The sequence below is a fragment of the Mustela nivalis genome, assembly GCF_964662115.1.
Source record: "Mustela nivalis genome assembly, chromosome: 4".
NCBI lineage: Eukaryota > Metazoa > Chordata > Mammalia > Carnivora > Mustelidae > Mustela > Mustela nivalis.
Genome location: NC_139023.1, coordinates 66,496,018 through 66,509,968, shown reverse-complemented (window position 1 = coordinate 66,509,968; position 13,951 = coordinate 66,496,018). Strand labels below are relative to the sequence as shown.

At 54.5% G+C, this 13,951-nt stretch overlaps 2 protein-coding genes across 15 annotated transcripts in view; one reads left to right on the top strand and one right to left on the bottom strand.

Moving 5' to 3' along the window:
- The window catches only part of ZFYVE28 (zinc finger FYVE-type containing 28), a 105,589-nt gene extending 102,177 nt beyond the window's left edge, over nt 1–3,412 (bottom strand). For 4 of the 10 annotated variants that reach the window (XR_014310718.1, XR_014310719.1, XM_082727069.1 and 1 more), the window contains exon 1: nt 3,030–3,407. Coding sequence is in view for 7 of the 10 variants with exons in the window: in XM_082727069.1 (XP_082583195.1) it covers nt 3,030–3,068 (39 nt within the window). In the remaining 3 variants the exon portion in view is untranslated. Of the gene's footprint in view, nt 1–3,029 lie in introns of all 10 variants that reach the window. The other 6 variants (XR_014310720.1, XM_082727070.1, XM_082727068.1 and 3 more) reach the window with 6 other exon arrangements.
- Nucleotides 3,413–3,523: 111 nt separating this feature from the next.
- Nucleotides 3,524–13,951, top strand: part of CFAP99 (cilia and flagella associated protein 99) — a 35,623-nt gene continuing 25,195 nt past the window's right edge. For 3 of the 5 annotated variants that reach the window (XR_014310721.1, XR_014310722.1, XM_082727084.1), the window contains exons 1-2: nt 3,524–3,844; nt 11,105–11,232. Coding sequence is in view for 3 of the 5 variants with exons in the window: in XM_082727084.1 (XP_082583210.1) it covers nt 11,122–11,232 (111 nt within the window). In the remaining 2 variants the exon portion in view is untranslated. The remainder of the gene's footprint in view (nt 3,845–11,104; nt 11,233–13,951) is intronic. The other 2 variants (XM_082727086.1, XM_082727085.1) reach the window with 1 other exon arrangement.

Sequence of the window (13,951 nt, the reverse complement as noted above, 5' to 3'; positions counted from 1 at the left end):
TAATTACTGGGGTTTCTGGGTGGCTCAGTCAATTAAGTATCTGCCTTTGGCTCAGGTCATGATCCCAGGGTCCTGAGATAGAGTCCAGTAACGGGATCTGGGGCTTCTGCTTCTCCCTCTCCCTCTGCTTGACACTCCCCCTGCTTGTGCTCATGCTCTCGCACTCTCTCTCAACTAAATAAATAATATCTTCAAAAAAAATTTTTTTTTAATTTAGTTAACTCTTTCTTGGAAGGACTTTCCTTAAACAAAAGCCAAAAAAGCACATCACCAACATCATGAAGGGCAGGCTGATAAGCACGCAGCTTTCACCATCCAGGTAATATGGACCAATCTGCCTTAAAGAAACTGCCTTAAAGAAAATAAATGGAAAAATGAGAGATGGGTAATGTCGTTTTAATGTTAAACAAGTGTATTGCACATTGGGTTTTTTTTTTTTTTAGTCAACTGAGGTACTTATTAATGATTCAGATATCAAAAATTTTAAGTGTCAGAATGTTTTAAAGCATTTCTAAGTGCTTTTTTCAACTGCAAGAACAATGAGTATTTTTGGCTTCAGAATATTTTCCACTGCATTGTAATGAACAAGCAGCTCAGTGTTCGGTTTTAATCCAAAGCAGGGATTACATCAAGAATGCAGTTTGAATTGTGCATCTATCTAAATACAAAAGTGGGGGGAAAATCCTAACTGCAGGCCACAGTCTCCCCCAGACACATCCCCCCACAGCTAACACTCACACTTCTGCTCCTCCAGCCCAGAATCTTCCCAAGACTGAGTCTGTGCTCACTTGTGCCCAATAGGTTAAATTAGATGATAGGGGAAACAAAATTCAATTCAGAAACCCAGACAAAAGTCTGAGCTTTGCTTGAAAAATGAAAGGCTACTGCGGTGAGACCTAACATATTCTACCCCTTCAAACAATCAAGACATTTAACTCCAAAGACAGATCTCAAATAAGAGACAGCCCAAACTCAAGTTGACTGCAGGGCAGCATGCCACAGCCAGATGCAAAGACCTCAAGTGCAGATGTGTCTTTGAGTCCAAGGGTCAGGGACAAATACCAGACAACATGACCCCAGACGACATGGAGGACCCAATGAACCATGACTCCTCCCTTCCCCTGTAGCTGGATTCTCCATCACGACTCTCTCCCTTGCCCAGGCCAGTCCCTGGACCTTGCCTTGGAAGGGCAGCTGCTTGCCGAAGAGAGAAAACTAGGGACACCATTCTCAATTCCCGGGCACAACCTCAAGGGCAGTATCAGTTTCTACTTTTAAAGACTTTTCCCTAAACTGAAACAGGCAGGATCACTGAAAGTATGCAGTTGTTAATGAAACATATGGCCCACAATTACTTTTTCTCCCCTTCCAACAATACGACACAGTTATGTGATCCTGGAAGCAAGGCCACTGCAGACCTATAGCTGGGAAAGTCATCCCAGAGCCCCTGGACTCCTGACAGTGTTTCTGGAAATACCAGGTTACTTGATCCATGGCACATTTCCCCGCCAGCCCTTGCTGGCATACACACTGAAAAAAGAACACTGCGGACCACCCTAATGACCTTTCAGCAGGCAGACTCGATTTTTCCTTAACTGGGGACAAAGGTCACACAAGCTAAAAGCCATTCCTTGTCCAGATAACCTGTGCAGAGCCTGCCACCTCCCCAGGCAACCTACAGCAGTATGGCAGGGGAACAGAGACTGGCCTGGGCGGAACTACAGCCAGGAGCGGTCTGGTGGGAAATGGCAGAGGTCAGGGCGGCCCCATACCACACGCAGACCCGGGGAACACCAGGGTTGCAGGGACAAGGAGCTGCTACATGACAAGAAGGTTGGGAGCGGGAGGCGGCTGCCCCTGGCCACGAAGAACCCAGCTCCTCTTCGGGTGAGGCCAAGGAGGAGCAAGGCGCACCGCTGGCATCCTAAACCCTCAACCATAGCTCCGGAGAACTCTCTGACCCCAAACACGGAACGCACAAACCCCGCAGATCCCTGGGCTCATCCTAGGACCCGGGGCGCCGGTCTCTCAAACAGACCTGCTGCCTCCCCTGATTGGGCGAATCCAAAGGGCACGGATTTAAAGAAACCTCCCACCCTGAGAGACCACCGACGCCTGGGAGGGCGGGGAAGCCGGATCCAGAAAAGCGGTCAGCGCGGGGGCAGCAGCGGGTTCCTGGGATCGGTCAGTGCCACTGCGGCCTCCATGTCCCTAGGTTGTTGGGTGACCCCACCCGAGCGGTATCGCCCCCAGCCAGGGCCCCAACGCTCCCGCCCGCCCCGCTGTGCCGGCCCCCAGCTTGCGGCCAGGACCCTGCGCCCCGCACCCCCGTCCCCAGCCCCGCGCCGGCCACAGCAGACACGAGCCGGGGCCGGCGCGGGGACGCAGCGCCCGCAGTGCGACTGGCGCAGCCAACGAGGCGCTAGGCGCGCCGCCCGGACCCCGACCCCCCGCCCTGGGTTCAAGAGTACGCGGGTGGGCACGGGCCAAGGACAGGGCCGAGGGGAGGATCAGCGCTAGTTGGGGGAACGCAGGTCCGGGGCAGCGGGACCCGGGAAGAGGAAAAATGGGGGTCCCCTCCGAAACTGGGGAAGTGGGGAGAGGGTCTCCTCCGGAGTGCGGCGGGAGGCTGGGAGGCACATTCTGGGTGCAGGATAACGGGGGCGGGCAGAAGAATAAGGAAGCCCTCCGAGGCAGGTAAGAGGGATGGAAAGGTCCCTCCGGGACCCAGGAGAAGTAGGAGGGGTCCGCTTTGGGCTGCGGGCCGGGGACCACGGCATGCGAGCCCGGAGCCACGCATAACAGGGATGAGCAGGGAGCTGGGCGCGTCCCTGCCGCGCCAGAGGGGAAAGAGCGCCCAGGTCCGCGCGCGAGAGCAGGAGAGTCCAAGACCCCGCCGGGGAAGGGGCAGGAGAGGCAGGACCCGCCGCAGGGGTCCCGCGGCCGCGCGTGCGGGTAGCGGAGTGGAGGTCGAGGGTGTCGCGGCAGGCGAGAGAGGGCCAGTCACGCGAGGAGGGGCGGGCGCTCACCTTGGGTTTGTACAGCCACTTTCGGAACCTGTTCATCATCGCCGCGCCGCGCGGACCCGGCCCCGCGGCCCTCGCCTCCGCAGCGCTGCGCCCCGCCCGGCTGCAGCGCGGGGCGGACGCGGGGGCAGGGCCGGGCCGGGGCCCGCGCGGTCCCTGGGCGGCTGGCGCGAGCGGAGCCCAGCGCGGGGCCTGGCGGAGGGTGGCGGACAGGTGCGCGGGGCAGGTGCGCGGTCGGAGATGCTCCGCTAGCGGCGCGCAGGGCGGACCCGCAGCCCCGCAGCAGGCGAACCGGCGGGCGGACAGACGCTGGCACCGCGGCGCCGGCTCCTCGCGGCTCACTGACAACCCGCGCCTCGCGGGCCACCGCGCCGCTCGCCGCACATGCGCCGACGCGCCGCGAGCCCCCTGCCCGCCCGCCCAATCCCGAGGCGCCGTGCCGCGCCCCGCCCGAGGCGCGCTCCCCGAGGGCGACCCAGCGCTCCCGGGAACGGCGAAAAACTACAAGTCCCGATGGGCATTGCGGGGAGGCGGGGCCCTGGAAGCGCCGCCCTTGGTCGCGCAGGGGGCGCTGTGTATTCTGGGGCTTGTAGTCTTTCCGCAGGGAGAGCCGGAGCGTGCAAGCCGGTTGCTAGGTGACGACGTCCAAACTGCGCCCTTGAGCACACCCCCTGTCCGGGCTAGTGGCGGAGGTCCCGGCTGAGTAAGAGAGATTTGTGAGACCTGCCGCACCCGCTGGCTCTGGCATCTGCTGTGGCTGCGGGTGGAAGTGGGACGGGAGGTTAGGCGGCAGGAGCGCCCGCGAAGCCGGCCCGCAGGTAGGAGGTGGGAAGGAAGCAGGTAGGGAGCCGATAGGGAGGAGGGCGAGGCCCGTCCCCTCAGCCGTCCCCTCAGCACCAGCGCCTCTCTCCAGTAGCTTCCCATGGTCTGCAGGCGGTGCTCATCCTCCTTTTGCTTCTCATCTTGCTTTCGCTGACCACCTTTCTGGGCTTCTTCCCAGCTTCTTGATTAAAGTTAACTGTGCTTTTGTTTTCTTTTTAATCGCTACAATAAACGGTGCTTTTCATAAAGATTTTCTACCATATTCACTACTTCCCCCAACCGTGCCCTAATTTGGATCCATAAAGACAATCACCAAAATCTAAGAACCTATTATGTATCAAGCAGAGAGCTAAAAACAAATGTGTTGAATACAAAAAACTTAAATTCCCATTGACAGCTGTAGAAACTGAGGGAGAAGATGCTGCTATGCTCTTGAGAGAGTCTATGAGAGTCAATGAGACTGGGCACAAGCAGCCTCGGGGATTTCCTTATGTACTGGTGGTGGGCCATGTTCATTTTTGAGTGCCTGGTTGATCTTCCCTACTCCCTCCAGCTACTCCTGAATCGCTGCTCCCGTAAGGAGCAAACACACTACCCACACACCCTGAGTTGCCTCTTATCTTCAGCTCTTCTGCATCTTCTTTCTGGAGCCCACTCTTGTGAGCTCCAGGTCTGATTTTTCACTCTAATCAGATTTTTACCCAACTCCTACTCCAAAGTTCTTCATCAAAGTCATTGTTGACCCCGATATTGCTAAGTCCAGTGATCAGATCCCCATCTCTTCCTGGAACTGTCAGCAGCAGGCAACCCGGCCAAGTGCTTGCCTCCTTAACATGCCACCTTGCTTGACTGGAACAGATCACACTCCCTGACTCTCCTCTTGTGGTTGCTCCTTCTCAGTCTTCTTGGCTGGGGTCCCCTCTGTTTCCCAGCCTCCTAACACAAGAGCTCCAGGACTCAGTCCTTGGAAGCTCTTCTCTTCACTCCTTCCCTGGGTGATTTTCTGCAGTCACACAGTCTGATAAAAAACCATTTTCTCCTGACCTTTCCAAAACATATATCTCTAGCCTGAACATCACCCTGGGACTGCAGACCCCGTTACCTATTCTTTGCCAGTAGAAGTCTAACAAGTCCCCTTAAACTCAACATGCCCAAATGGACTCTCCATCTTTCCCCCTAAGACCTCCTCCTCCCCAGCCAGTGCTTCTAGCATGAGAACTCAGGATAGAAACTTGGGTGCCTGCTCTCTATGGTTCTGTCCTTGGCCAACTCCAAGGCTGGGGCTGTTGCTGCTGTGCAGAGGCTTCCCCCGATGCCTCCCAGTTTGAAACTGTGCTTGGGAGGAAGGCTGGCTTCAGAGAAGTGAGTATATCAGTTAAGATTAGGTTCTTAATCTTAAGATTAAGCTAGGGGTGCCTGGGCGGCTGAGTTGGTTAAGCATCGACTCTTGGCTTTGGCTTAGGTCATGATCTTATGGGTTATGGAATAGAGCCCTGTGTCTGGCTCCCGCTCAGTAGGGAGTCTGCTTCTTTCTCTCTCTGCCCCTCCCCTTGCTCATGTTCACTCTCGCTCTCGCTCTCTCTCTCCCTAAAATAAAAAAATCTTTTAAAATTTTTTAGGGGCACCCCAGGTGGCTCAGTAGGTTAAGTGGCTGCCTCTGGCTTGGAACATGATCCCAGAGTCCTGGAATCAAGCCCCACATCAGGATCCCTGCTCTTGGGGAAACTGCTTCCCCCTCTGCCCCCCCCCCCGCTCATGTTCTCTGTCTCTCTCTCTCTCTTAAATAAATAGCATCTTTTTAAAAATTTTTAAAGATTAGATTAAGCTACATGTAACAAAAACCCCCAAGATCATAGTGATCCAAATAAGATCATTCATGTTTCCATAAAGGAGGTTAGTGGGGAGGCAATCCTGGAAGATATAGCAGCTACAGAAAGCCACCAGGGACTTGGTTCTTCTCTCTTCCTTCTCTGCCATCTTGAACATGTTTCCTCACAGTCCAGAATGGCTGCCCAAGTTCCTGCCATCACTTCTGAGTCCAGGCAGCAGGATGGGAAAGAGAAAAAGCATGTATGCCTCTGCCTTTTTAGAAAGAATTTCCTGAAATCTCACACCTTCATGGCATACCCAGCTGTCACAAAGATGGGAGAATGTCATCTTCCAGCTGGGCAGCAAAAAACCCAACTAAAACTTGGTGCTTTGTTACTCAGGAGGAAAGGGGGTCTGGAGATTAAAAAGCAACCAGCAAAACCTGCCATGGGGGTCTGTACTTAGAGCACAAGACTTCAGAGCATGACTTGGCAAAAATCCTTCAGAGAATTTTACTAGGCTCAAAAGCCAGGGAAAGAATGTATATGAATTAATGCAATTTGGTATCTATGGAAATGAAGGCTCTCTAGTGGCTGAGACTGTTGAACTGGTTTGTGTCTGATGGAATTTAAACCTCCTGTAGTCTCATTTCTTTCTATAAATAGGATTTGCTAAGAAAAGAGAAGCTTTGGTCCAGCCCACCTTTAAAGTTTCCTTAAATATGAGACGGTCAGGTCTTGATTAGGGGAGTTAAATCTTGAGAATTAAATGCCACTTCCCAACCTCTGGTTTTGCCCCCATTAAAACAAAACCGAAGAGCTAAGAGCATGTATCAGAATCAGATGACTTTATACCTGTCTTCCACCCAGACATGTGATCATATTGCCTAAGCTCATAGGCCAACTTCAGTGAGAACGTAAAACTCCAAGGTCTCTTTTCCTGATGTCCACCTTCTTGGTGCAGCTGCTGCTTGCTGGGGTGAGGGTGCAGATCCCCTGGTCCAGGAGCCCTGGGCCTGACAGTGAGCCAGGCACCCCTCTCTCCTCCCCACAACCCCCCACAGACTCCCTTCTGCAGCCACCACCTGGCTCATGCTGTCATAGCTTCCAGTTTGTTCTATCCAGGCCAGCTCTGGATTTGGGGGACAGCTTGGGTGGTTCCCTTGCTCTTCGTGGACTTGTGTCCTCACCAAAGGGCCGCTAGAAGCATGCTTTCTCTGGAATGTTCCAGCTCCAGGATAGGAGGGAGGGCAGGAAAGTCATCTGCCCTGGAGCAGCTCCCCTGCATGCAGACCGCCCAAATCAGCTGCTGGAGGGAGGGAGCCCTTTTCTGACTGTTCTTGGTTCCTCCAGGCTGAACTGTGTTCAGAGCAGAGGCAGGATGGTAGGGTCAAGGGCGAGACCCCATCTAGGGGCAGCGCCCCCAAGGGAGAGCCGGGAGAAGGGATAAAAGATACTGCATCCTTAACATTGTTTCTATAAAAACGGACTTTTTACTTGTTGCACTCATTTTCTTGTGAGCTCTGGAATATGTGAATGTTATTTGCCTTTATTATGTTGGCATGGTGCCTCTTTCACCCAGGAATGGCTCCCCCCGAGATGTTCTCACGAGTCAGGCAGAGAGGCTCAATCTCCAACTCCTCAAGGGGTTTGTTCTCATCCACATCTACTTGCTTAATAAATCTTGTCATATCTGTTATCCTCCATTTAAATGAAACAATAAAACTGAACTCTGTTGAACTATAGGATCTATGGGAGCACAGGTTTTAAAAAACACTAATATGATCTTTGGGGAGATCTATTTCTGGGTGTCAAAGCCATCTTTCAGATTAAAACTATGAGTACCGGTTAGGGTACCTTCTGGCACCTTCTGGCACCTTCTGGACCTTCTGGCACCTTTTTGTGCCCTGTTGTTCACCCCGCAGACACAGCTGTGGCACTGGCTGGGGACCAGCTCCAGTAAGGGCCAGGACTTAGAGGCAGGAAAGCAGGGTCCTGCTCCAGCTGCTCACGGGGGCGTCACACAAGTTCAGACGAGTTCAGAGAAGGCACAGAGAAGGGACAAGTTGGGGGAGGAGGAAGCCAGCCTTCACAGGGGCTGTGTTTGCATCTGGTGTTGTTGGGATGCCTAGGAGCTTACCAGGGAGAGGACAAAGAGTGTTCAAGTTTCGGGAGACACATGTCAGGGGTGTGGGAGCCAGTGAGAAGCCTGGTGGACAGAGCTGGGGTAAAGCAGAAGCAGGAAAAGGGCTCAGGATCTGGGATCCTAGATTAGGAAGGGTCCCCCAGGAGCTGAGAACTTAGAGGGATTTGTTCATGATGGCTGTTAGTGGCAGGAGACTCTCCTGACCTGAGACCACTCCTCCCCAAACCTCCCTCCCCTCAGAGGGTAGCACCGCCCCTGTCTGATCTACCAGGGGCCTTGGGTCCTCCTGCCTTTCCCCCACACTGGGCACAGAACCTACCTAATAAAATAAGGTGTTCCTGGGTCCATCAGCTGCATTAGGCAGAGAAAAACCCAATCTTGCTAGGGCAAAGATTGCAAATGGTGGAAATAAATCTCTTCCAGGACTTCACCAGAGTCAGTGTTTCCTTCATGGCCCCTGAGGCCCGTCACTGCAAGCCAGACCCCAGGAAGGGGTCCCTCAGAGCCGGGATCTGGGCAGACCCCCTCCGTAGAGTCCAGGCCCCACACCAAGAAAAGGAACTGGCTACACGTCCCTCAGTGCCACCTTTGGCTCAGAGATTCCTTCAGGTCATGCCCAGAGCTCACTCCCTTGGTACTGATCACTCATGCGCACTTTGGGGCAAGACCAGTTGTAGAAATAGGGCTGTGTCACACCAGAGTCCCCCACAGGTCTTGGCCGTTACCTTCAGCAGTTTGCCCTGGTTTCTGTAGGACCATTGGCTGGTCTCAGTGCATTTCCCTGTTTCGAAAGGACTTTCCTAGTCACATACAAGAGAGGGTCCTGCTGGCTTCAGTCCCTGCAAAGTAGGGCTGGCCCCAGGAGCAGCCCCTGAGGGGACAGCCCCAGGTCAGGCCTGCAGGGCTGGGTGGTACAGGGGCCCAGGGATACAGCCAGCAGATGGGAGAGGATGCAGACTGGTCCTGACCTTGACCAGGGCAGTGTCGAAGCCTCTTTCCCTGAGCGCTTGGTAAAACCCACTCAGAATGGTGCCAGGTGCAGGGCTCCTGCTAGAGCCCCTTGTACTGGGTTCTGATGTCCTTGGCCTGCCACCTGCTATCACCTAGAAATTCTCTTGCTTTCTGGTCCCTTGTGTGAACCGACAGGGAAGGGTGTGGGGCCTTGCCTGTCTGCACATGCCATCCTTCTGTCCAGGTCAGAGATGGATTCAATGCTGGGTAATCTGAGGCCACTCCAAACTCCCTTCTGAGGCCACCTGCTCTCTCCCTCGGTGACAAAAGGCACTTGGGAGCCCCGTCTACCAGGAAACCAACCCATCCTTCCTTTCTGGAACATCTTCTCTCCTGATTCCCCTCTTCTCTTTCTGGAGTGCCTATTAATTGGCACGTGGACTTTTTGGAGAGGTTCTCTACTTTCCTGTGTGCTTTTCTCCTACTTTCTGCATCTTCATCTTTTTTTTTTTTTTTAAGATTTTGTTTATTCAGGGGCACCTGGGTGATTCAGTGGGTTAAGCCTCTGCCTTCGGCTCAGGTCATGATCTTAGGGTCCTGGGATCGAGCCCCACATCAGGCTCTCTGCTCAGCAGGGGGCCTGCTTCTCCCCCATCCCCACCGCCTGCTTCTCTGCCTACTTGTGATCTCTGTCTGTCAAATAAATAAATAAAATCTTTTTTTTTAAAAAAAGATTTTGTTTATTCATTAGAGCGAGAGAACGCACAAGTGTGGGGATAGACAGAGGGAAAAGCAGACTCCCTGCAGAGCAGAGAGCCCAACATGGGGCCCAATCCCAGGACTCCAGGATCATGACCAAAACCAAAGGCAGCGTCTTTTTTTTTTTTTTTTTTAATTTATTTATTTGACACACAGAGAGAGATCACAAGTAGGCAGAGCAGCAGGCAGACAGAGAGTGAGGGAAGCAGGCTCCCTGTGGAGCAGAGAGCCCGACGTGGGGCTCGATCCCAGGACCCTGAGACCATGACCCCAGCCGAAGGCAGCGGCTTAACCCACTGAGCCACCCAGGCGCCCCCAAAGGCAGAGTCTTAACCAACTGAGCCCTCCAGGGCCCCTGGACTTCATTATTTTTTTGCTCTCAGGGAGATTTTCTCAACTTTACCTTCTGCCCCTTGTATTCACATCTTTAGTTCTGCTGCCATATTTTCATTTGCAAGAACTCCGTTTTCCGCCGGGGTTCCTCATTCCTCAGATCCCATATGGCTTGTCTTTGGAAGGGGGTGTGCTTGAATCTGGGCTTGAACTCTGCTCCTCCTCTCGCTGGCTTGCTTCAGTGTTTCATGTCAGAGGTTCTCTGAGGCGTCCTCTGGTATTTGGTCCTCACTCTCCTTAAAGCGCTGGGGGACTCAGCCAGCGGCCACAGCCAGTGGCCACATCGGCTGAGATAGGCCATCTCCCTGGGGACCCTAGTGACAGTTTGCTTTTCTGCCCTGTCTCCCCTAGGGGGCCTCAGCTGGGGGCTGCTATCTAGAGCCATCCCAAGTTGTTGGGAGTGAAACAGAGGTGCCTCAGTGGTCCCCAGGGCACTGGCAGCCTGGCTCTGCCAACAGCAGGTGCCTGGGAAGACCAGCAGGGGGGCGGCAGGTGGGGAGGGAGCCCCTGCTGGGCCTGTCCACCCCTCTCCAAGGACAATTTGGAGGTTACCTGTTAGAACTGGTTCCTGGGGGCCCAGCCCCACCCCAGACAGCTTCTCCAATGTCTCCCAGAGAGGGTCTCTGGGCAAACCGGTCTCCTGGAGATAGTATGTTTCTGGGATGTTCAGTGCCCATACCAGGTCTGACTACTTACCAATTGTGCATTCTCTTTAGGTTTTGGGTCCTTTGTCTTTAAAATGGGGGTGTTGGCTCTGGTGACCAGAGGACTCTTTTTGCTCCAGCCTTTGGGGATTAGGTTACCCACCCCTCTGGGCAAGGCCTGCTGCCTAGACAGTCACTGAACCCCACCTGGGCTGAGAGCTGCTCAGAGCTTCCCCCACTCCCAGGGGTCATCCCTACCTTTGCACAGTTGCAGGCCTTGGAGCCACATTGGGTGCCTGGGAGCGTCCAGGGGCTGTGGGTGAGGGCTCCCCAAGGCCAGCCTGGGCCCTGCAAGTAGCAGAGGCCTGCAGGGATGCAGTCCTGGAAGTGGGCCGAGATTACCCAGCTGGTGTTCCTCCTTCCCTCTAACACACTCCCTCACTGTGAGAGGCCCCAGGCTCCCCAGGGATGGCTATCTGTGGCTAAGGGGTCTGTGGCTGCCTTTGCCACCTGCTGAGGCTGTGGAGCATGTGACCTGGAGTGGTTTGCTTTTAGGGTCCTGCCCTGGGAAGATGGCCTACTATGGAAAATGCATTGAAACTGTCATTGAGCAATTGAACAAATTTCAGCCTGAGAAGGACAGTCCTGAGCAGTTCTTGGAGGCGACATCCACAGCCCTACAGGTAGGGCCAGAGGGCAGCTCGGGGCTTGCTGCGAGGCTTGCCCATGACACCTGTCATGTAGCTAGTTACCTTCTAGCAAAACAACATCAAATTCCTTCCTCACAGCTGCTTCCCTTCTGACCTGGGGAGAGACCTTGAGCACAGCTCCTAGGTGTGCTTGGTGTCACTGTAGGTCACAACGATGACCCTTCAGGGACAGGTCACCATGTGTGACCTCAAGAGGCACTCTTGTTGATCAGAATGTCACCCCAGTGTTGTGAAAAGAAATAAGGCCTCCGCAACCCAGGACATACCTGTGCGGTACCATCCCAAACCAAAAATAGGGAAGAGTCACCTTAAATGGGCCACCACTCCGGAGAGTGGTGTCCTTCCTGGGGCAGCTCTGCACGGACAGTGAGTGGCCTAACTGGCCTCCCACAGAGCAGTGAGGCTCGAAGGAGCCCACCCCACACTCCGCCGCTCCTTCCTCTTGTGATCTACACCTGGAAGAAACAAGGGACCTTCCCCTTGGCAACTCAGCCCTGTCCCTGTGCCCCAGGATGGTCCCTGTCCTTTTCTGCCCCAACTGCAGCCCACCCCCATTTCCAGCATGTGCAGAGACCACTCAGCGGGATCCCAGGATGGGAGTGGTGTGGCTCTGGCCCCTCCCAACCCCTCAGCAGCCCTCGGAGGCCTCGCTGGGATGGAGGTCTCTGCCCTTGTGTCCGCCGGCCATGTGTCAAGGGCGGAGCCCAGGGAGCAGGAGTGTGCATTGCGGGGGGACCTTCGGGACTTTGGGAACATGGGTCCCATTGGAAAATCTGTGGGATAGCCCACCACCTGCCACCCACCATCATCATCCAGCATTGAGAACAACTGCACCTGCAACAGCTTGAAGGTAGGCTGGGCTGTGGTGTGAACGCCACAAACTTCTACTGCAAGTTTGCCTCTGATTGCTTTACCAGGGCCCTTGGGAGCTATTCAGAGCCCACCCCCTGGGGAACAGCTGTGACCAGGCCCCACCTCCACCACCCCCCACCTGCTCAGCTGCAGCGTTTGCCAGGCCCCAGGCCAGAGACAGACTCCCTTTCCCTTGGGGTGTGGTAGGGGATTCTCCTCCTTTATGGGCTGCCTGTGGTATGGCAGCCTGAAAACCCAGAGACAGGATGGGGTAGGTGGGCACTGGCAGCTGAAGGGTCCTGAGCCCTGGGTGGTAGGCATACAAAAAGGCTGGAGGGGTTCCAGCAACCAGAGCCTCTCCCACAGGAGAAAGTTTGGGACTCTGCTGACCCAGGGCCTGCTCCCAGTGTCACTCAGGGGAAGACCAGGCAGGTCTCGGGGAACACTCCTCCCCCCAGGCCCCTGCACCCTTCTTTCGAGCTCTTGCCCTCAGAGCCTAGGTTTGGTGGGGAGGTGGTCAGGCCACAATGCTCCAGCCCCAGGAGGAACTGGCCTCCCCAGCGCCTGCTTGCCGCCTGGCCCCTTGGGCTACTCCAGGGCACAGCTGAGCTTCTCTGTCTGCCACAGGTCTTTCCCAGCAGCCATGACTGCTGTTAGTCTTCTTGTCCTAAAAGGAAGACCTCCCTTGAGGTTCTCACCTTCCACTTCTGAGAAGGCTCCTCTGCCTGTGCCCCTCCAAAATTTTCCCCCACTGCTCAGCACAAACGGTGGAGTTACTGTCTTTATTTCTAAATAACAACTGTTACAGAAAGTTGCGTTTGTTACAACAAATAGTGTGGGGCGTTTTTCCCCACAACCAACAGATTATTATGGGCAAGCCCCGCATGATTTCGCCCACCCTGCTCTGTGTGCATTTCTGTGGGGAGGGAGATCAGCACGGCATCCGCACCCCGGAGAGCCGCCCGGGATCTCTGCGATGGGCACCGATGCTCACACCGGGCAGAGAGGCAGCTGGGCCCCCAGATCCTTTCAAATGTCCACCTCGAGTTCAGGCAGCTGGGACAACACACTCTTGTCTCCAGTTGTCAGAAAATTGGTATGATCTGCTGCTTTTGTTGGACAAATGCTCAAGACTGCCACCTGACAGAGAATGACCTGGCATGTAAATGGGCCAGCAGTCCAGAGAAGGTTCAAAAAAGATAAGTTGCAGTCCTAACGACTGGTTACCTGTGAATGTGACCTCACTGAGAAACACTGTCTTTACAGATATCATTAAGAATCTTGAGATAAGATCATCCTTGATTCAGGATGAGCCCCAAATCCAGTGACTAGCATCGTTGTAAGAAGAGGGAAATCAGGGCACAGATGCAGAGACACAAGGAAGAAGTCCATGTAACCTCAGAGGCAGAGTTTAGTGATACATCTATGAGCTATGGATACTGGGACGGTTGAAACTACCCAAAGCAGGGGAGAAACACGGCATGGACTCTCCCTCTGGTCCCCAAGAAGGGGCCGACCTCCCAACATCTCACTTTTGGAATTCTGTCATTCCTATTGTTTTCAGCTGCAAAGTGGGTGGCAATTTGTTAAGCAGCCCCAGGACATTTGCACAGACAGGGAGCCTGCTGAGGGATGCCAAGGACAGAGGGGCCAGGTTGGCACACTCCAGGTGGCTGCCAGAATGCTGGGGACCAGGTGGGGAGGAGCGCACCTGAGGTGGTCAGATGGAGTCTGGCTGGAAAAGTGGGGAAAGGTCCAGGGACTTGTGGGCTGGGGGAAGGTGCACTGACCTCCTCTCTGCAGATCGATCTATAGATCACACAGAGATCTGTCACCGCTT